Source organism: Carya illinoinensis, chromosome 2 (assembly GCF_018687715.1).
Source record: "Carya illinoinensis cultivar Pawnee chromosome 2, C.illinoinensisPawnee_v1, whole genome shotgun sequence".
Taxonomy (NCBI): Eukaryota; Viridiplantae; Streptophyta; class Magnoliopsida; order Fagales; family Juglandaceae; genus Carya; species Carya illinoinensis.
The window spans coordinates 27,142,011-27,164,237 of record NC_056753.1 but is presented as its reverse complement, the minus strand read 5'-3'; the positions used below and the strand labels follow the sequence as shown (position 1 = coordinate 27,164,237).

General features: G+C 37.1%; 1 protein-coding gene and 1 non-coding gene across 2 annotated transcripts; both read right to left on the bottom strand.

Annotated features, from left to right (window-relative positions):
- Nucleotides 1-679: 679 nt before the first annotated feature.
- LOC122300614 (protein BLISTER-like) lies at nt 680-20,800 on the bottom strand. The gene is made up of 13 exons (XM_043111393.1): nt 20,340-20,800; nt 18,690-19,404; nt 17,963-18,558; nt 15,519-15,638; nt 14,597-14,662; nt 13,777-13,887; nt 4,931-5,007; nt 3,754-3,821; nt 3,130-3,243; nt 2,493-2,659; nt 2,251-2,319; nt 1,717-1,872; nt 680-1,283 (listed from the first exon to the last, which is right to left on the bottom strand). The coding sequence occupies exons 1-13, from the start codon at nt 20,394-20,396 to the stop codon at nt 1,203-1,205; spliced, it is 2,397 nt and encodes a 798-aa protein (XP_042967327.1). The 5' UTR covers nt 20,397-20,800; the 3' UTR covers nt 680-1,202.
- LOC122302072 lies at nt 14,098-14,232 on the bottom strand. Its single transcript, XR_006240320.1, has one exon. It is a non-coding gene; the product is annotated as a small nucleolar RNA snoR86 (small nucleolar RNA).
- Nucleotides 20,801-22,227: the final 1,427 nt, after the last annotated feature.

Below are 22,227 nucleotides of genomic sequence, written 5' to 3'. Positions count from 1 at the left end.
AACAAAGGGCTTCTTGGTGGGAGAGCCTCAGACCACATGTGTGGGCTGCTTGCCACTCCATTCGGCGTTGTATTTGGTGGTCTTGAAGATCGGCGGTTGGACAACACCGTGGAGGGGCGCATGCTGATCTATGGTCGTCGAAGAGTTCTAGATCTGTAATTCTCCTTTATTTGACCTGAAAAATACAAAAATACAAAACACAAGATGGAGCACTACACAAAGGGAAAGCGAGGGCGAAGAGAGGAGAGGAGGGAGAAGGGAGCCGACGCTCCCAACCCCTCTAATCAGAACTGGAGTGAAAGTTCAAAGAGAATGAAAAGCGTTTGGTCTAGAGAGAGAGTGGAAGGGGATACATCATAGATAGCATGACATGATTTGATAAAATTTTAAATTTTAAATCTTATAATTCAAATCTTGTAACATAAGGTATGTTATGTGAATGGTGGGTTCTATTAAACGGTTTGCACATGAAATAACTCTCAGGACTTGATTTTACCAAAACATTTCTTGCCTGAACGCGAGACTACCCTACGGCCAGGGTGTCCTGTTTACGAAAATTCTAATCTATTGAATATCGGTTCTAAATGGGTGTACCTAAGAATTTTGGGAAGATGCAGAAAGAAAGAGATGAGAAATCTTCGTGCAAAACTTCAAGAAATGAAGATGGAGGGAGAAACTCTGATATCACAATCATTCTTCATTCTTGTATAACCAAGCCAAGCATGAAGTCCAAAATACAGCAGGACAAGAACCTGTGGAAAACCAAAACTTTGATCCATTTCCTAGGCTTAAGCCCCTCTTTGATCTCAAATACAATTGACATGAGCAGTAAAAACAACAACAAAACAGTATGAATGTTACAACCTGTAATATTTGTATATATCAACATCATCTCTCTCTCTCTCTCTCTCTCTCTAACATCATATCCAACAAATGTCCCATTACACTTTGATATCCAAACACAAAAGAAACGGTGCCATTTACGGGACATTTTTTTTATTGTCTTCTGTCTAATAAATGATAATTGAATTTTCCAATCGATGGGAAGGCCTCTCAAAACAAAACTCATTTCCTTTCCACAAAGAATGGCTGTATAGTTGACTCAAGATATACAAACTACTACCTTTGTTGTATCACCAAATACATCATGGGGGGATGACCAAATCAGATCTGAATTGCAGACAGCTATTCTGGTTTGCGTATTACAGAAGCTTGCTGGTTCTCCGTCTTGATGGCCCTCCAGGAAAGAGCTTCATGATCCATCCTAAGACCCTCTCTACCACCTAATCAAGCAAGAAATAATATTAAAAACAGAAGTAGAACCGTGAAATATTTTAGCTTCCAATTCATAGATTTGGGAACTGTAAAACAACCAATAAAAAGCTATTGCAAGGCAAATTCTCTTGCACAGCACTGGTCTCTATGCAAGTCTATTGTAATATTCCTGGTTTGGATAGTGAATTGAGATGAGATGAAAGTTGAAAATTAAATCAAATATTATTAGAATATTATTTTTTAATATTATTTTTGTTTTGAAATTTGAAAAAGTTTGGGAAAGTTGTAATGACTGGATGCAAATTGAAAAACCATTGAAAAACTCTTCTTGCTGGTTTTAAACATTAAAAAACACAATCACACACATCCCACACACACCTACACACACAAAGACCCAGCCAACATAGAATAAATTAAAACACATAAAAAGATAAATGATACCTCATCACCCTCATCTGCATATGGGGTATTCTCATGCATAGCACGAGAATCAGGTTGCCTAGCTGGTATAATCTCATGGGCCATACTTTGAGCAGTCAAAAGCTCTAGCCTTTGAGTTTGAGCTTCGAGCTTATGGGACAACTCCTTGTTAATCTCCTTCATTAATGAAAATCAGGACAGGTAAGTAAATAATATTCAAATTAATAACTGAACAAGGCACCAAATTTAGATGTACATATGACCTACCAAACAAACACGTAATTTTTAACCACTTTGTATACAAGACAAGAGTAGGACGACAAAATTTAAACAAAGGAATGAACAAAGCCCTGATTGCAACAAAGGAATGGACAAAGGTATTATAATACCACAATACAAAGGAATTATAATGGTCTTGCAATGCATCAAATAATACGCCAATACAGAACAATTCAAAAGTGACTTTCTGAAGAGATTAAAACAAGACTAAATATCTATACTTACGATGTAATTTCTAAAAGCAGCAAGTAAAGCGTACTTCAAGTTAAAAATTACCTTTAGCTTGGAACAATGAGATAACTCGGATGCCAAAGCTTGCATCAACTCTTCTTTCTCCAAAGCTAACTGCAGCATGAAAAGGCCAGTGCTCTTGTTAGGTCTAAACTGCGATCTACTTTACAACATCAAATAATTAAAAGAAGAAGGAAAAATCTGATGAGAGAATTGAATCTCAAGACATTTCCATATAAACTAGCAATGAACAGAAAATATATAAAAAAAACTAAGCCAGACTATACCTCAGAGATTAAAGTGCTGATATTGTTAATCATTCTCATCTGATCAGGAGGAATATTCACTGATGAAACTTCAAGAGTTGACTGTCCATTTTCAGGCAGCAAGTTAACACTGGAGGCATCACTTCCAAGCGAAGATGCATTTTGATCCATTTCATGGAAGGAAGCATCTGGAAGAATTGAATCAATGAACAGATACCCGCAAAGAGAAAATTGAATATCATTGAGAATAAGAAGAAAAGATTGATTCCTTTCCCTTTTTCCCTTTTTAATAAAGATCTTTTACTTGCCGAAAAAATAAAGAAAAGAAAATGAATGAAGACAATTTTTTAAGAACCAATCCTGTACCCCTTAATCAGTAATATGAATACACAATATCAGCATAATGCCTATTTTCAGATGTTAAACATTGTTTTTGGTGAGGAAACAAAGGAATCATTTGGCATCTAAAACACAGAAATATAAACAAATTTTATATGTAATTACTATATAATTTTTTTGTATTTGTACGAGAACTTTATCAGCGATGAGAATGACATGGCAAATAGACCTGATTTAGCTGTCTAACAATGATTTTTATATAAAGCAGTATCAAAATTTTTGTGAGCAGCAACTGAGCCATGAAAAAATGCAATCTTACCTAAATCTTCAGTAGAGGTAGATGTATCTCTCTTATTAAGAGTATTATTGCTAAAATCAATAGACTTTGCACTTGTGGAAGCTTTCCACAGCTTAGACTGCAACAGCTTCTTCTCTGTGTCAGGCAAACAAAATAGGATAGAAACAAATTAGGGGCAGACATTGCAAACGTTATATGCTGACATGCCAATGTGACGAAGTCATTTTTGTTACATCAACAGTTATAGGAGAAGAAACAATGGAAATTTTCAACAATTCGGTATGTTGGATTTCTATTCTTTGAATTTATAGAAAATATAAAAAGAAGGCAATGAGACAATAATTGAAGAAATACATTTTAATAAATTATCCTCGAGGTAGAGCACAAATTTTCAACCGGGTTTAAATGGAAATTCGGATACAGATGTTGTGGACTCGAGATTGATAAAATTACTTCCTTATCATCCCCAACCTAGCTCCCCAAAATCCTCCTCATCCCCCAAAAAAATGGCACAAAAATAACCAATTTTATATGAATGAAGGCCACTCAAACCCTAACATTCTGATAAAAAAGTCATTGAAGCTAGAAGATAAATTATTAACAGAATCTAAACCTTCTGTAGAAAAGCATAAAAAGCATGCTTACCTTCTTGAAGAGCATCAATAGTTGACTGCAAATCCTGACGATCTTTCTCTAAGCTAGACATTTTCTTTCTGCAAATTATTCACTATGATCATCATTTCCTGACATCCCATAACTAAAAGCTTGCAATTGAAAACATTATGCAGGATTGATCAAATTTCTGCCCACGTGAAGAGACAAACAAGTTCCCAAAGCACTATTGTAAGAAAGAGTGTTCCACTTCAACATTTCACTCAGTGCTCCTACAATGATTTACTCCCAATTAATAAGAAAGAACTTGTGATATGAACAGTGGTAACTCGGGCTATACATCTTGCATCATTTTAAGGTCACAAATAGAACTTGGAACAAGTGCTACAGGGAGTATAACACTAAATGCAAGTAAAAGTAGGCACACCATAAGCAGAAGAGCCATCTCCCTAAAATGAGTCACCAAGATTATGGGCTTCCAAATGCACTATACAAGAAAACTCCTCTTGTGCCTGCAAATAAAAGCAACCCACATAGTTTCTCCACTCACAGAACACTAGTCCATCACCATTATGCATCTCTTCCTTAAATTACCCACGGTCAGATTTTCCCTAAAGTCGCTGTCTATACAGAGAAGCCACTCTTGAGGGAGACTTGTTCCACCATATACATCTCTATGGAAAGAAGTGTTCCACAGCAGGATGTAGAACTTGATAAAACAATATTGAATTTCGAACTTCTTCTTTCTGATCTTTGCTCCCATTCCACTCCTTAACTAGGCATTCTTCGATGTAATACTCCCACTGTACTTGGGTTGTGCCTCTATCACTCTTTAATAAAATAATGTGACTTGGCTTATAAAAGAAACTATAATATTGGATTTCAGTAGCAAATCTCTTACATTTTTAAAAACTATATTAAAAAAGTCAAATTAGTCTTTAATCAATAATGACAGTTTAGTTTCATTTTCGGTAATTTTTTCTATTATTCATACCATCACAGATTTCAAAATTAATTTACAATTCATTATTCCCTCCATATAAAATTTATAGAAATTACAGAAAATTCGTTTTCATGGCTTTAGATAACACTGCATCAACAAAAGAGAAAACCAACACAAACAGAAATCCAGCGATAGTCATTAGAATAAGTGATGCTGAAATGCATGCACAGTTATTTGTCTACAGGAAACTTATAATTTAAAGCATACCTGTATGAAGAGATTTCAGCTTGGGAGTTCTCCAGTTGCCTCTCCAGCTTTAGCTCACTAGATCTTAGTCTGAGTGCCTACACAAATTAATCATAGAACGATTTCAAGAAACAAAGCAGTGAATGGGAAATGTAAAAAATCCAGTATACAATACAATATACTTACTTTTGCATAGAAGTAATTAAGCATCTGAGATGTAGTAATTTTTAAATCACGAATAAACAGGGATGTTTAGACTAATCTATCATCACTCACTAGATTCAGAGAAGTGTATACTTGAAAATTTTTTACATTACTTAATCCATCATCTTTTTATCATCAACTGGGATTCAGGGATAGAATGGTCAATCTAGATTGAATCAAATAATGTAACCAATAGAATGGCCAAGCATCCTAAGCCACTAATATCTCAAGCTTATTATCACAAGACAAACAATAAGACTAATCAAATACTAAGGAAAACGAATATAAAAAGACCCAAAAAGAAAAGCCAACTCGTCTAAATCAAAACTTCCATTTTGTAAACCTATTACTATCATGACATTTTTCAGATCAAAGGAAATTTGATTGACTACATTGCGTAACCTAACAATTACATTTAACTATACCACCAAACCTGACCATGGTACAAAAAACTTTTGAACCACAAGTTAACTGATCAAAAACAGTCTGCATGTAAAAGCACTAAAACAGTATACTAATCACGATTTTTTTTTTTTTTTATAAGTAAACACTTATATTGATAATAATAGACACAGCCCAAGTACACAAGATGGTATACAAGAGGTAACACCTATCTAAGAAGAAGCAATGGAAACAAGAAAATCATGAACATCAAGCCCATTAAAATCTATAGCTATGGCCCATAGAATTAAAGTCCTAACAAAAAGAGATCTAAGTTCCTCTATCGTGCACTCCTTGTCTTCGAACGGCTGGTCATTTCACTACTGCCACAAGCACCACAGAATACGAATGGGAACCGTCTTCCACACAGCTTTGATTTGTGGAATACCTCCTAAGTTTGTCCAGCTGGCCAACAACACAGCCATTATGGCGGGCATTATCAAAGCTAGCCCTAATATGCAAAACACTTCATCCCATAACGCTCTAGCAAGCTCACAATGAAATAAGAGATGATCCACAGTCTTGCCATTTTTCTTACACATGCAACACCAATCTACCATGATCACCCTGTGTTTCCGCAAGTTATCCATCGTCAAAATCTTACCCATAGAAGTTGTCCAAGCAAAGAATGCCGCTTTGGGAGGAGCCTTATTTCGCTAAATCCTTCTCCATGGAAACTAATTCTTCTGCGGCTGTGTGAGAGACTTATAGAAAGAGTGAACCAAGAATGTACCTTTGCCTGTGGGTATCCACCACAACAAGTCAACTCCTTGAGTGCTCGGTTTCATGGAATACAAAAGACTAAAAAAGTTTTCAAAGCTACCAACTTCTCAATATTGGGCCGCCCTAATGAAGTTGATGCACCATTAGACTTGATCCCCAAATATTGTTATAAGATCAGCCACTAAAGCTTCTTTCTCGCATGTAACCTAGAAAACTAAAGGGAACGCATCCTTTAGGGCATTATTCCCACACCATAGGTCGCTCCGGAATTTTATTGAGCCATCTCCCAACACGGGTCTTGTATGATGATTAAAAACCCGCCACCCTCGTCTAATGTGCTTCCACACTCCCACTCCATTAGCCCCACTTATCTCTCTAGTACCCCCCCCCCCCCCCCCCAGCAAAAAAAACAAAAATAAAAACCTCCATATTTACAGCCAACCACCGATTTCCATAGGGCTTCTGGTTCCATATTATATCGCCACAACCATTTCTCGAGTAAAGCTCGATTGAAAATAATCCTTAGGTTTCTAATTCCTAGCCCTCCAAAGGATAATGGAGAGCATACCTTGTCCCAACTGACTGAATGGAATTTGAAGTCAACGCCCATGCCACTCCAAAGGAAAGCACGATGAAGTTTCTCAATCCGGATCGCCACACATGCTGGAATTAGGAATAGAGATAGAAAGCACATTGGTAAATTAGTCAGAATACTCTTGATTAAGGTGATCTTGCCACCATTCGACAAGTACAGTCTCTTTCAACCTGCCAATCTACATTTTACCTTCTCGATCATTGTATCATATAGGGCTGTGCAAAACTCCGACATTTCCGATTCCGTCCGAACTCCACTCCGATTCCGACTCCGACACAGTCGGAATTTTCGGAAAGCGGAATCAGAGTCGGAGTAGCTCTGAGTTGATGTTCGGAAGTCGGAGTCGGAGTCGGAGTGGTGAGTTGCTCTGATTTCTGACTCCGACTTCCGAATTTTTTAAAATTAAAACATATGCAAAACGACGTCGTTTTGCATCTGTTTTAATTTTTTTTTAAATATACCTCTTTATTAAACGACGCCGTTCCATTTAAATAGGAACGGCGTCGTTCACTGTGGCCCGTTGGCGTTGCATAATGTCATTTCTTGATTTAGCCCTCCCCGAGTCCCCCTCAGTGCAGCCTCACCTCCTCGCCCCGAGACCTCACACTTATAGCCTTACAGGCTTACGGCTCACACCGTCACACGACTACCCTCAGCCTCACACGATGGCCGTCATTTGTCTTGCCCATACACAGCTCACAGCTGAGAGTCCCTGAGACGCATCCTGCCGACTGGTCACCACTTACAGTTCCCAATTCCCAATCGGTAATTACTAATTTTAGGTTGTAGTTTTTTTCAAATAATGTAATGTAATGGTTCCTTTTTTTGCAATTTAATTTGTTGGTTTATGAATTTAGTTCGTTGTATGTAATTAGGATGGAAATGCAGTAACGGAATCATTGTTATAGGAATGTAAATGTGGTTGCATGCAAACTGTTTGTGAAAATGCCTCAGTGAATCATTAGTTTGTTTTTTGAAATATCAAGAACGAGAACAAGTGAACAACACTAGTCTACTACTTGTGTTTAATCTTTTTTACTTAATTAAAAAAAATCTAACATCACATTAGATCATTAGATCAAGGAGCAACACCAAACAAGAGAACAAGTGAACAACACGTTAGATCATTTTTTCTAACATCTCTCATAAGTATTTAAAACAACATTTGGATCTCTTTTATTTTTTTATTCAAATCAAGGAAGTTCTATATCCTAATCATACTGTATAGTGTATTGCCAAGGTATGGATCTAGCTTTAAATTCAACTTTAAGACTCTCAATGCAAATAAAAAATGATCAGTTCATGATTGAAATTAATTCTCTATGTATATAATAAAAGACTCAAATAATCCTTTTATATACATATATTAAATATATATATATATATATGGATTTAGGTTCATAATGGCATGTAATAAACACATGTTGGTATATATCTGGCCATGTCATATTGATAAACAAGTGCACCCTTCTTTTTGAAACACAAGGGCCACTTTAGTTTAGTCATGAGAAAAGCTACATCCGATATGCTTTGGGATGCTAATTCATTTTTTCCATCCAAGTAGGTTCTTTATGATTTCCCTAAGTCCGGACATGAATAAATGCTGAAATTATTATCACTATATCATATTATTATATATTATCCAACTGATTATATATATATATATATATATGTATGTATGTCTATATCATTGATCAATTTGATCCTCATTCAGGTTTACAAAAAGCAGCTTTTAATTAATATTGCTTGTTATTTTCTACCAACTTTTACCAGACGTAAAAGATGGAGAATTGTATATATATGCAGTGCTGCCAAAACAGCATTAATTTGTTCCTGTTTGTGAGAATTATATATTGAGCCTCTTCTTTTGATAAATTAAGAAACTTGACAAACGAGAAAGTAAATATGTGAAAAGGTTTCTCTAAATAGTAAATTCGACTGTATTTACAGCTTTGTTATAATTTTATTTTATTTACAGTACTTCTAATTTTTTATTTAGCAATTAACTCCCTACTTTTAATTTAATTTTTCAGATTCTTTGATTTCAAATAGTATGGATGCTAGACATAGTGGAAGTAGAGATTTTGGAGACAATGCTAGTCCTCCTACACTAGCGAGGGCTTCCACCCCGACGATGGCGGATACTTCCACCCCTAAAGCCCCATCTAGGGCAGCATCTAGACCAGCATCTAGAGCGGTATCTAGCGCAGTTACTTCTTGTGCAAGTAGTCGACTCCCAGTAGATATAGAAGGAGAAGATGAAGATATGTTCAATGAAGAGGAGGAGATGGCAGATGTGCCCATTGAGCCTAATCAACCACCACGGCCTTCTAAAAAACGGTCGTGGACTTAGGAACATTTCAATAAAATTCCTGGTGATCGTGTGAACCCTCAGGCAAGATGCAACCACTGTGGGCAACTTTGTGGTTGCCATTCGAAGAAGCAAGGCACCAGTGTATTAATAGCACATCTTACTGGTTGCCAACGGTATAAGATCGTGAAGGGATTGGTGGCCACTGGCACTGATCAAACAAAGCTCATTTATGAAACTCAAATGGCAACTGATGGTGGCCATTTACATGTTAAGAAGCTTATAATCCCTCAATATAGTGAGAAGATGTTGCGGGAATTACTTGCAGAGATGATCATTACTGATGAGATGCCTTTTACCACAGTTGACAAAAAAGGCTTCAATAAATTTGTGCGCTGTCCTGAGCCACGTTTTCCCATGCCTTCAAAGTATACGGTTATGCGAGATTGTATGAAGAGGCACGTGAGGGAAAAGACGAAAATGAAGATGTTTAGTCGACATGGACGTCCATACAAAATGTGGGCTACATATGTATCACAGCCCACTTTATTGACAATGAGTGGAGGCTGGATAAATGAATAATTGAATTTAAAGAGATTGTTGATCACAAGGGTGCATCCATTGGTGCAATGATGGATGATTGTATTCAGGACTGGGGTATTAAAAAAGTCCTTTGTATCACAGTTGACAATACCAGTGCCAATGACACTGCAATTGAGTGGTTCAAGAGGAATACAACGGTAAAAGATGATATCCTTCGTTGACACGAGTTCCTACATGTTCAATGTTGTGCTCATATCATCAACCTCATTGTATCTGAGGGGTTGAACGAGGTTGATGATTCAATTACCAAAGTCCGCAATATTGTGAGATATGTGAGGGCTTCCCCCCAAAAGCTTGGCAAGTTTAAGGCTATAGCAGAACAGCTTCAGATTCCATCTTCCGCGATGTTGTGTTTGGACGTTCCGACTCGATGGAACTCGACATATATGATGTTGGAGGTGGCGCAAAAGTACGAAAGAGCGTTCCAGAGAATGGAGGTCGAGGATGGGGGTTTGAAGTATGCTTTGATGGAGTCTACTGGGGGGAAAAGGGGGCTCGGTGCGTCGGATGCAGTTGATTGGGATCGTGTAAAGTCTTTTGTTGATTTTTTGAAATTTTTTTATGATACAACTATGCGGATATCTGGATCAAAATATTGTACTGCAAACTTATACTTCGATGAGCTTTTGAGGATTTATGAACACCTGCAACAGAGTTATGCTAACAGTGAGGGACTGTTATATGCTACGACTATGAGGATGAAATCAAAATATGATAAATATTGGGGGAATATTGTGAAGATAAATAGATTTATTACTTGTGGCTGCAATACTTGACCCCCGATATAAGCTGGAAAGTATACAATTTTTCTTTATTGACATCCTTGGGGAAGAGAAGGCTGAAGAGTTTATTAGAGAGCTGAGAAAGGATATTGATGGCTTATATAGCCACTACAACAATAATGGTCATCCTGCTTCAGCAAGTGGCAGCCGTAGCTCCTCACACCCGACTAGTTCGACATCTTCCTATGATTACACTGCTTTTGCTGCAGCTATTTCATCACCATTGGTGCAGCGATATCATCAAAGGCGTGCATCGCGAAATATTATGCAATGTAGTTCCGAAGTTGAATGCTATTTGATGGAAAATGTCGAGGCACCTAGTGATGCATTTCAGTTATTAACTTGGTGAAAGGTTCATTCCACCAAGTTTCCTATTCTTTTCCAAATAGTCCGAGATCTGCTAGCTATTTCTATTACTACGGTTGCATCTGAGTCGGCGTTTAGCACTGTAGGTCGTGTGTTGGATGCTTATCGGAGTTCATTGTCAGCTTCAATTGTGGAGGCCCTCATTTGCACAAAAAACTGGCTATGTCAAATGCCCATTGGAGTAGATATCATTGATCCAGAGAGCTATAGGCTTGAATCAGGTAACTTTATAGTTTATATGCTTTTAAATGATAATTTAAATATTTGTAATGTTTTAATTATTAAACTTCCAATTGTTATGATTTTGTAGACATACTTGTGAACCCTAGCATAGTTGTGGATGAGTGATAATTGCGGATGAGTTACAAGTTACATGGATGAGGAGTTGTGTTCATGCATTGTAGTGATGCTATTCAGGTACCATATTAGTATTTTTAAATCATTTAAAAAATTATTGACCATTTCATAATTCATACTATATTTTTTAAAAATATTTTCATATGTATTATTTTGCAGATAAAAGTTTATGAGAACGAATGCCGAATGGTAGTGGCTACTGGCTTCAACTCCAAGAATTAAGACTTTGTTCCTTTATTGATGTTCAAGAATCAAGACTTTATCAATGTTCAATTACTAATTTACTACTTTTTGGCTTTGTAATGTATGATTGTATGGAATTTAATCAATGTCATTTGTATTTAAGTTTTTTTATTTATTTTTACATTAGTTTTTTGAAATTGGAAGTCAATTAGGTTGTTGGATCTTGAATTTCGCATGGGCCTTCGAAGTCGGAGGTGGGCTGAAGCCCAACAATGCTCCGATCGGAGTTCCGACATCATTTCAGAGTCAGAGTGAAAATTTTTCTCCGACTCCTGTTGGAGTCGGAGGTCGGAGTTGACCATTCTGACTCCGTCGGAGTCGGAGCCCACCCCTAGTATCATAGATTGATTTAGCCCTTGAGGCAGCCCCTAACGAAACGCCAAGGTAATTCATGGGAAGAGATGAAACCTTACATCCAAGAGTGTTAGCCAGTTGATGGATGTTACACACATTGTCAACTAGTACCAGCTCTGATTTGTCAAAATTCACTTTCAAACTTGGTGCCGCTTCAAAAAAGAGTAAAAGTGTTCTCAGTGCATGAATTTGGTTTTGGTTTGCCTCACAAAATGTTAGTGTATCATCTACAAATGGTAAGTGAGAAATTTTAAAAGTACCCCCGTTGGGATCACCAACAGAGAATCCAGCTAAAAATCTATTATTAACCAAAGCACTATCATTCTGTTAAGCGCCTCCACAACAATGACAAAGAGGAGTAGGGACAATGAATCTCTGTCTTAGGCCTCAGGAGTTGTTAAATAAACCAACTGGACTGTCATTCACCAAAATTGAAAACTTCGCCTTTGCTATACATCATTTGATCCACGAACACCATCTCTTCCCAAATCCACACCTCCCAAGTAAGTAATGTAAGAAATCTCAGTTAACATGATTATAGGCCTTTTCCATATCCAACTTACATAAGATCCCTATACTGCCAGCTTTTAGTCTACTATCTAGGCATTCATTGGCAATGACAACTGAGTCCAATATTTGCCTACCCCTTACAAATGCATTTTTGGTTTTGTAATGATCTTCCCCAATACCGCCCCTAGGCTATTTGCAAGCACTTTGGAGATAATCTTATACACCCCATTCACAAGACTAATGGGCTGATAATCCTTAACCTCCGATATCCCGATCTTCTTAGGAATCAATGCAATAAAAGTTACATTAAGGCTTTCCTCAAATTTTCCAATTGAGAGCAATTCCTGGAATAGCTTCATTAGATCCTCCTTCACCACCTCCCAACATGATTGGAAGAAACCCATAGAAAATCCGTATGGACCTGGTGCTTTGTCTTTTACCCTTCTCCTCACCACATTGTGAACCTCAATCTCCTCAAAAGGCCTCTCCAACCAAGAGACCTTATGTGACTCAACAGACTCAAAAGCTAGTCCATCAAGCTTTGGTCACCACCCCTGTTGCTCGGTAAGCATGTGTTCAAAAAAATCAGCAACATGTTCTCAAATCGCAAGGGCCTCCATACAATCCACACCATCTATATTCAACATCTCAATGTTATTGGTTCTACTATGAGAGTTAGCCACTATATGACATAACTTTGTACCCCGATCCCCTTCTTTCAGCCACAATCCTCTAGATTTTTGGTGCCAAGAAATCTCCACCAATAATGTAACCTCTCTAATCCTAAGACCACCTCTGACTTCCGTGATAATTCTTCTAAGATAAGGACTAGGCCCTCCTGTATCCTCTATAACTCCTGCAACTCCTCCAACATAGATTTCTTACATTCACCTATATTGCCAAAAGATAGATTATTCCAAAGCTTTAAATCTTTTTTCAAAACTTTTAGTAGATGAAGCTAGGGGACCATGAAACTAATATGAAGACCACCATAGCCTAACCCTACCCACAAAACCTTCAAATTTCAACCACATATTTTCAAATTTAAAATATCGACACCATTCTTGGATCCCAACTCACAATCTAGCAATATAGAAAAATAATCACGATTTTGCCATAAAATTCTCAAGGACTCATATTTACAAGTCTACAAGTAATATGTAAGTGTGATTTTACATGCATGTGTGTCCACTACACACACATATGGGTAGATAAAAGGCATGATTCCAATAGGTTATTTTTCTGTGGAACACACCTTTCAAGGGTATATCAATTTATGTTCTTTTTTTTTTTTTTTTTTTTTTTGGCATCATATGGAATAGCATTTTTTTAATAAAAGGCAACAACAAAACTTAAATATTCCAATAAATCTAACTACCTTCTCCTCTAAACCGATAACTTCAGAAGCCAGCAACTTGGCGCGCTCATCAGCAGCATTGCATTCTAGGTGTGCATTTGCATATTCAATCCTAACAGACTCAAGTTCCACCTGGATCAAAGAGTACCCATATAGCAACAAAAGTAAAGGACAATTAAACAACTTTAAAACAATTTGAAACCATACATGCCATGCTAACGCCAAAGCAGGAAATAACATAACTTCTATCCAACATGAAATCGAATGAGTATTCTATGTCAGACTTATGTTAGTTGATGAACAAGCAGAAATTTTTTTTATAGGTATTATCTATTCTAATTGAATGTAGCAACTTGTTTGAGGCCATTATCAAAATGAAAGAGAGAGATTTGATAGGCATAGAGAATCACTTGGATTTTATTTCATATCACCAACCTTCAAAGAAATTCGGGACATCTTTTACCGACACTCTTGCTCTGCTAATTGGCTTCTTTTTTTTCACACACACAAACACACAAACAAACAAAAAAAAATGAAAAAGGGAATAACAAATGAAGTTTTTTTTTTATTGGCACTGGGTGTCCGAAAATAACATCCAGAATAATCCCAAGGTTGCAAAAGCCCTCGACAAAGAGTTTCCCGCAAATGCACCTCATGTAATTCAAGAGGAAAATCCCCCAATCCGATAGCCCTTAGAGATTGTTTGCACCCAATGGGATTTGAAACATGGGCCTAGAGGGAGCATACCACCAAGACCAAAGCCTTTACCACTTGAGTCAACCCTTAGGGGAAGAACAGATAGAAGTAACAAGCAGCAAATTAAGAAAAAATGGATACTAACCAGTTTGGCCTTGATTTCCTCCTGTAAGTTTTCCATGTCAAATTTAAGTTGATTAATGACACTTCTCTGAAGAAAATATGGATGAAAAAACAGATGGATTAGAACTGAAATGTGTTACCATCTCTGAAACCTGTCAGAAATGTCAGAGAACAAACCATAATAATTTTACATCAAAAACTGGAACAGCCAGGATCACATGGAAGATTGCATTATAAATGCATAGGCACTTGGGAAAAGCCTTTGGAGTTCAGACCCGGAGGTCAGTTTCCACATTAACCGACTGGTAGTCAGCAAGCTAACCATATTTCTGTCAACACCAACTACCATGTCATTCGCAGCATTCTCAACACCATGTGTTACCCAACCTAACCTTTATATTCCCAGACTAATACAACTAAAAACCTTGTTTTGAGACCTTTTTTTTTCCTATTTAATATCCATTTGAAATAGACACCAAAATATGAAAATGTACTACCAACCATGCATTCACAATGATGTTTTGAACTTTTGTGTCTAAGTTGGTCACCTTTATTTTCTGAGCATACAACCTTGTTATCTACCTAGAAATGGGCAGAATACAAATTTTGAACTCAACGCTTAACCCACAGAAGCTCCTAAAATCTAAAACCTGATGCAAATATCCATATCATTTAAGAACATGAAATCAAATCAAATTAAAGAAAGGGAAAAGGAAAGAAAAATAAGTGTCATTAGCTTCATTATCCTTCATGGAGTATCACTATCCCATTAAGATAGTTCTTGCAGCACGTACATCTTTAATTATGAATGAGAAAGAGGAAATAAAACAGAAATATAAAATAGAGATCACGAGCCATGGAAGAGGTCATGTTGAAACATAAAAATTTAACAAGCTCTCAAGAATAAGTTGTAATGCCACAAGTATAATAAATTCAGAACCAACCTGTTGGTTGTAACTATCTGTTGCGGATGAATTTTCAGCAGCTAGGGACTCTGCTAAAGCACGTGAGGCCTCAAGAGCTCGTTGCAAAGAGAATTTTTCTTGAGTCAAATCTTCAATATGCTGAATGGCACGAAAGAGGATACTATAAGTAATTATTCTACGGCAAAAAAGAAGTTGACATCAATGCATCGATTGATTTATACAAACTATTAATTACAAGTGAAGATATAAGGGGACCATCTATTGCTTTTGCATTTTCTAGTAATAAATTTTCTAATACTTATAAAAAAACACAGGGGGATCAATCATTCACATTAAGTTTTTATTTTATTAGCACTGGGACCCGGGAACTGTCCCGACTAAATAGGGGGTACACAGGCCCTCGACGATGAGTTTCCCGCAAATGCATCTCAGGTAACGTTCACATTAAGTATATGACAATACTTCAAAGAAAAATTATAGTTATATTCATCTCAAAGCCCTTTTTTCAAATGTTAAAGTGTCAAGAGCATACTTTTTTCCAAAGTGATCAAGTAGTTTTTTTAATTAAGTTATTCAAATATGTGATATACTGCCATTTAAACAAATTTTCAAATGTTTTTTATTCCCATATCAAATCTCTCCAGATCTTCAAAACTTGTTCAGGCCCTATGGGATTAAACCTGAGTGATCTCACTCTTCACATCTTGTTTTCGGGTGTAGAAGATGCAATTTGGTCCAAAGACAAGCGAGCTGAGTGTCTCATCCTCCCTGTTCAAGGGTAGCCAGCTTCTAGAATGAGTGGAATGCCAGACAAAATAATTAGAGACAAGCATTAAATTATTATTATTGGCTTGTGAAGCTTCCTAATTCTCCTACCTTTTTTTTAATACAATTCAGCTCATGAAATTTGCAACCCTTCACCAGATTTTCCATGCTCTATATCGTATTGCAGCTAATGGGGAGGCTTCAGTGGTAGATACGCGGATATTTTCTCATGGTTCTTATCAGTTCATGATTGGGAATTACTGATTGTATCAGATTTTTTCAGCCTTCTATACTCCACGAGGATCCCTATGGCTCTGCGTTATAGGCTGAAGTGGAAATCTAATAATCACAAGAAATGTACTGTCAAGGCATACTATAAAATTTTTTTAACACAAGATTATCCTTCGTTTCCCTGGAAGGGCATATGGAGGTCTCATCTGCCTTCTAAAGTAGCTTTTTTTATATGGAATGCCGCTCTTGGGAAGATCTTGACCACGGACAATCTGAGGAAGAGGGGATGTATTGTGTTGGATTGGTGTTATATGTGTAAAAATAATGGAGAATATGTGGATCACCTCTTACTACATTTTGAGGCAACAAGGGAGTTGTCGGATGAGATCTTTCAAAGGGTTGATGTGGCTTGGGTTATGCCTCTGAGGGTGGTGGATATGTTGAGTTGCTGGAGGAAGATGCAAGGCTGTCAGCAAGTGGCCGCAGCGTGGAAGATGATCCCGTTGTGTATCATATGGTGTATTTAGTTGGAAAGGAATGCGCATTGTTTCGAAGATAAGGAACGCACAATGGCGGAGCTGAAGAATTTTTTTCTCCACACTTTACTACTTTGGTTTTCCGCTATTGTACTAAACGGGGACAGTGTTCATATTTTTTGTCTTTAATTCATCGCTCTTAGAATGTATTTAGGTGTTCTTTTGTATACTTCTTGTGTACACGGGCTATGCCTATTACATTCAGTTAATTAATATTTATCTCTTGTCCAAAAACAAAAAACATCTTCCCTCCTTTTTGGGTAAATGAACTAAAAAGTAAATAAAAGTAACCCAAGAACATGGGAGGTCTACTGGTTTGAGTTTTGAGACTGAAATTTAATTATCACAAGAATCAAAACAGATAAAGAAAAATAAATCCTGTAAGCAGTCATCCCATCTTCCAAGAAGCACTACTCTACAACGGCAAAACATCAGTTTGAGCAAAAAATAAATAGCGGTAGCACTCAAAGAAAGATCACTCTAGCATTTCTTTCAATACAAACAGTGGTTTCCCCTACCCTTTGTAACCGAATATGATAATTAGTTACTTCAAAAATTTTTTAAAAAAAATAAAGAATTACTCTCGGAACCCAAAAACATTTGATTAAAAGAGTCCACTTTTTCAGAAGTCAAAACAACACAGCTCAGAGAATGCTGACATACATCTAGTAATTCTAAAGTCATCTAGGTTGTCAACATCCACTCTGTGCTACATTTGGATAGGCATTTTTATTTTTTTTTTTAAAAAGGGTGATCAACTCCTGTAGATCATCAATTCACATGTAGCTGAGGTTCTCAATAAATAGATACTTTACATATTAAGGAACTTATCAGTCTAAGCAGCCTAATTAGCTTCAGAAACTTTAATCTAAATGACAACATACTAAGAGAACAAGGTTATCAAAATGCAGCAACATAAAATATGGGAACCTGTTCCAAAGCAGCAAAATCTTCATTATTTTTAGCTGAAAAAAACTCCTGTTTCCTATCCATGCTGTTGCCATATATACTCGATCTCACAAATGCCTCATTGCTGGAATATTCGGAAGAATGCGTGGATTGATCGAATTCGCTAGGACCATTAAGAGTTTTCAGCTTTGAAGAAGCCCCTTCACTTTCACTCTGTCCTGATGGCTTTTGAAAAAAAGATGATCCTAAAAATTCCATGCTGTTTGTATTTGAACCATTGGACATAAATGACTCCTCAGGTTCGGTATGTTGAAAGAGAGTCGCTGAAGAAGCTTTAGGAACATTAAGAGAATCGAGAAAAGATGGCCGAGATCTCCTAGAATTTGTTTCAGTTTTGGCTAAAAATAGTGGTACTTGATTGGGGGAACTCCTGACTTCAGCACCAAAATCCATCGCTTCAAATGATTGTGGAGCTGCATTGTCTACACTAGCAGGACCATTAACATTTCTTTCCCCAAAATTGGAAACCTTAGAATCATTGATGTGGGCAACACCATTCATGTATTTCCCAGCTTCATGAGCAGACCCTCTTACATTAGTTGTGGGCTGGATAGAGTCTACCATAAAACCCCAAGACAGGTCAGTTCCTTCCCCCAAAAAACTATATATGCATACATATTCTATATAATACAAGCTCGTCTTAGTAGATGAAAAACACTGGTACAAGGTATTCAAATATGCAAATTACCATCATAAAATGCAGAGGATGTATGAGCACCAATCAGCATGCTAGCATTACTGGAATAATCTTGCAGTCGAATACCATCAGAATCCTGAGGTGAGACTTTTGTAGTAGAAACAATAGAATAACCAGGATTTTTAACACTGGACTGCATCAAAGAATTGCCACTTTCTGTTGGTTGGATTTCATCTGTCCCATGAAAACTAGATTTACTACTTGTACTGTCAAAGTCCTGACTTGCTTGTGTGCGTGAAAGAATAGACCAATCAGCTGTAGTCTCATAAGGAAGTCCGCCATGCACTCCAGCATATATTCTGAAATCAATATTATGCCCTTCTGTCCCATGGATATGATTAACATCCATTGATCCATCAAATCCTGAACTACCATATCTCTTAAAGTTTTTGTTATCTGCAGAATATGCATCATAATTTTTCACTGACAATTGAGGAGTAGAAGGTGCATCATCTGAAGAATCTTTCTCATTTTTAATGGGAAAAATAATTTCTTTGTTTTCACTGACAGTTACAGCAGGAGAGAGTCCTATAAAAGCTTGGCCCTGAATATCAGATGTGCCAACTCCCTCTGAATCTGTAATAAGTACAGGGACAGTTTCCAAAGGCTGTCTCTCATTAGGCCTGACATCAGAAGCATGATTTTGGCTAGTAGACGCAGCCTTCTTTGCTTGCTCTGCTGCTTTTTTCCTACGGAACTCCTCCAGCTGCAATATAATTGAAGACAACGTGTGAATTTTGACCCAGAAAAAAGCACATCTAAGATATTTGGGATTGTAGCTCAAATTAAAAGGAAATTATCAAAATGGATTTGCAAATGTATGTACAATAAATTTTTTAAAAAAAAAAAGTTATAAGAAAGCTTCCACCTCCAATGTGTGCTTCCAACAGATCAATTGTGACATAGTTGGCTCTTCAGTCTCAACTCCATCATCCATCTCAAAGATTTTTTTTTTTTTTTTTTTAAGTAACAAGAAACTATTCTTGTACAGAAAACACATACTTTCCATGAGATTAAAATGCAATTACAAGCCTAAAGTCAATGAGATGAAATTTTTTTCCAATCGGTAAACATAGTTTTATTGAGCATAAAATAGACAAAGGCCCGAGGACACGGGACATATACAAAAGTGTTGGGAAAAAATGTAGCAAAACCACAACACATGCAATGTTGAAGTTGTATGTTGGAATCCAGTTCATAAAGTGTCTAAAAAGCGGCAGCGCTGGAGAGAGACATACATAGTTGATTGAGTCTAAAAGTAAAATCTTTAGTGTTGCTTCTAAGCACAATGCACTCATGAGAAAATGTGTCCAAAGCTCAGTCAGTCGTTGAAGTTATATTGATCTCAACAAGATATAAAAGAACACATTTTTTTCAACTAAACAACAGGCAGCAATATCGTAAATATTATAACCCATCCCGCTACAAAATATTTCTACGAATTCAAATAAAATAAATTCTTGAATAATACAAAAAATGGACATAGCATCACCTACTAACGCACGCATACATAAGAATACAATGGCAATGGACACAATGATGAAATTTCAAAACCAAACAATAAATCCCATATGAGAATCTATGTAAATATTTCCAACCACATAAAACTAAAGTAGAATGATATGAAGTTAGAAAACGTACCCGGCGCTTTCCAGCTTGCAAATGCTCCTGTTTCCGCAGCACCTGAGCCGAAGCCATTCTGATCCAAAGCCCCCAAACTCCAAAGTTCTCGTATAATTAATCCACAATTCTAATCAAGTTACGCGGATTAGAGAATTTTAAAAAAGAAAAAAAATCCCCACCAAACCCCACGAAACAAACCCTAAAGAAATATATTCATTTGGGATCAAGAAATTTGGGAATGACACTAAATTCAAAGTGATCAACGGTCGGATAATTTTTAAATTTTCATATGAGGAAAAAAAAGAGAGAGAAAATATCGTAACATTTAAAAACCTAATATGCGGATGGTGGAGGGTGGGGGTTCCCGATCTGACCGGAGAGAAGGAGAGCTGTGTATGAAAATATTTTGGTTTTCAAGTTCTCACAGATCTCCTCTCCCTTATTTCCTCCCTTGTTCCTTTTTAAATTATTTTACGCTTTGTATTTTCTTTTTTTCTTTTTTTCCTTTTTGTCTTGATTCATTCTTTTTTTTTTTTTTTTCCTTTGTATTTTCTTGGTGGCTGATATCATTACCTTTTTCGAAACAAGCCTGTTAACATTACCTGGCGGTACATACAAGCGACGCGCCGACGTGTCACTGTTGGCGAGGACCATGCTAGTCGCTAGATCTACCGCAACGTGTAAATTGTATATTTTTAAACGTTTTTAAAATGAAAAATGATATTTGTAATCGTGATTGTACAAATAATATGTAGTCATTTTGAAAAAAATGAATTAATATGAAACTCATATGAAAAAAAAACTAACTTTTTAATCGTGGACTTTACTTTTTTTCAAAACGATTGCGCGGCGTTTACAATTCTACGACTGTATATAACATTGCTCTTTTAAAATAAATCAGGTAGTGCTATAATACCTATCAATTTGTCTACTTGTTATGCGCTTTACTACAAATTGTATTTTTCTTTTTATTTGTTTTTTGTTTCAAATATTTTTTAAAAATTAAAAAAATACTAATATACTAATAAGAGAAAATCTTAAAATCGGTCTGTCTGTACAGTTATAAAAAACAGCCCACCAATAACTGATTGCCACGTAGGCGGTCCATTGAAAAATATAATTGGACTGCATCGTAGGAGATCGCCAGACCCTCATCTCCTTTGCTAAACCTCTCATCTCCTGATCCAGCGTCCAGCTCCTCGAAGCCTTCAGCCCCCCTCATCTTGTGATCCAGTGTCACAGCCCCGCTCTCAAAGTCTCTAGCCCCCAGCCCATCGCAGCTTCTCGAAGCCTCCATTGGAGAACCGAGATCCGATGAAGTACCAAAAGAGCCAAATCCATAGGGAAACTAAAGGGGAACAAAGATGTCGTCGCCTCAGTGTCGGAGCAGAACCCATTACCTTCGCTCTTTCAGTTATTATTCTTGTCAGTGGCCAAGTTGTGATCGGCGAGAAACTCAGGTGGTAGCCAAAACTCGTCGTCGTCAAATCCTTTTAGAAAAAAAAGCAGCGAGAGAAATAGAAAGAGAAAGAGGAGCGAAAGCTAGAGAGAGAATGGAAGGGAAGAAACTGGTTGTGCTCTGTTTTTAATAGCAAAATCAGAGGTGTTCCATGCGTAGAGTACCCACTGTAGACTGGGTGGTGTTTTACCATTGGCTGCTTTGCTCTGAAGGCCAAAAACAGAGTTCTGCTCGGTTGAGGCATGGAGGGAAACTGGGGCTGGCAGCTTGATGCCGTGTGTTTTGTATGGCTGTAGTGGATGCCATGCGTTTGGGTGGTTGCAGTTTATGGAAGGGGCTGGTTGTCTACCGGTTGTTTCTTCATGACTCACAGTCGTTGGGCTACGAGAAAGATGATCTGTATGGTGGCTTGAGGTGGTGAAAGCAAGATGTGTGGCTTGCGAAGTT

Excerpts from the sequence above, each read along its gene's own strand:
- LOC122300614 (XM_043111393.1), bottom strand. The coding sequence starts at position 20,396 with ATGGCTTCGGCTCAGGTGCTGCGGAAACAGGAGCATTTGCAAGCTGGA. Across the intron at positions 18,559-18,689 it reads ATCCTCTGCATTTTATGATG|ACTCTATCCAGCCCACAACT; the intron begins GTAATTTGCATA and ends GTTTTATGGTAG. Across the intron at positions 3,822-4,930 it reads GCTGAAATCTCTTCATACAG|AAAGAAAATGTCTAGCTTAG; the intron begins GTATGCTTTAAA and ends AATAATTTGCAG.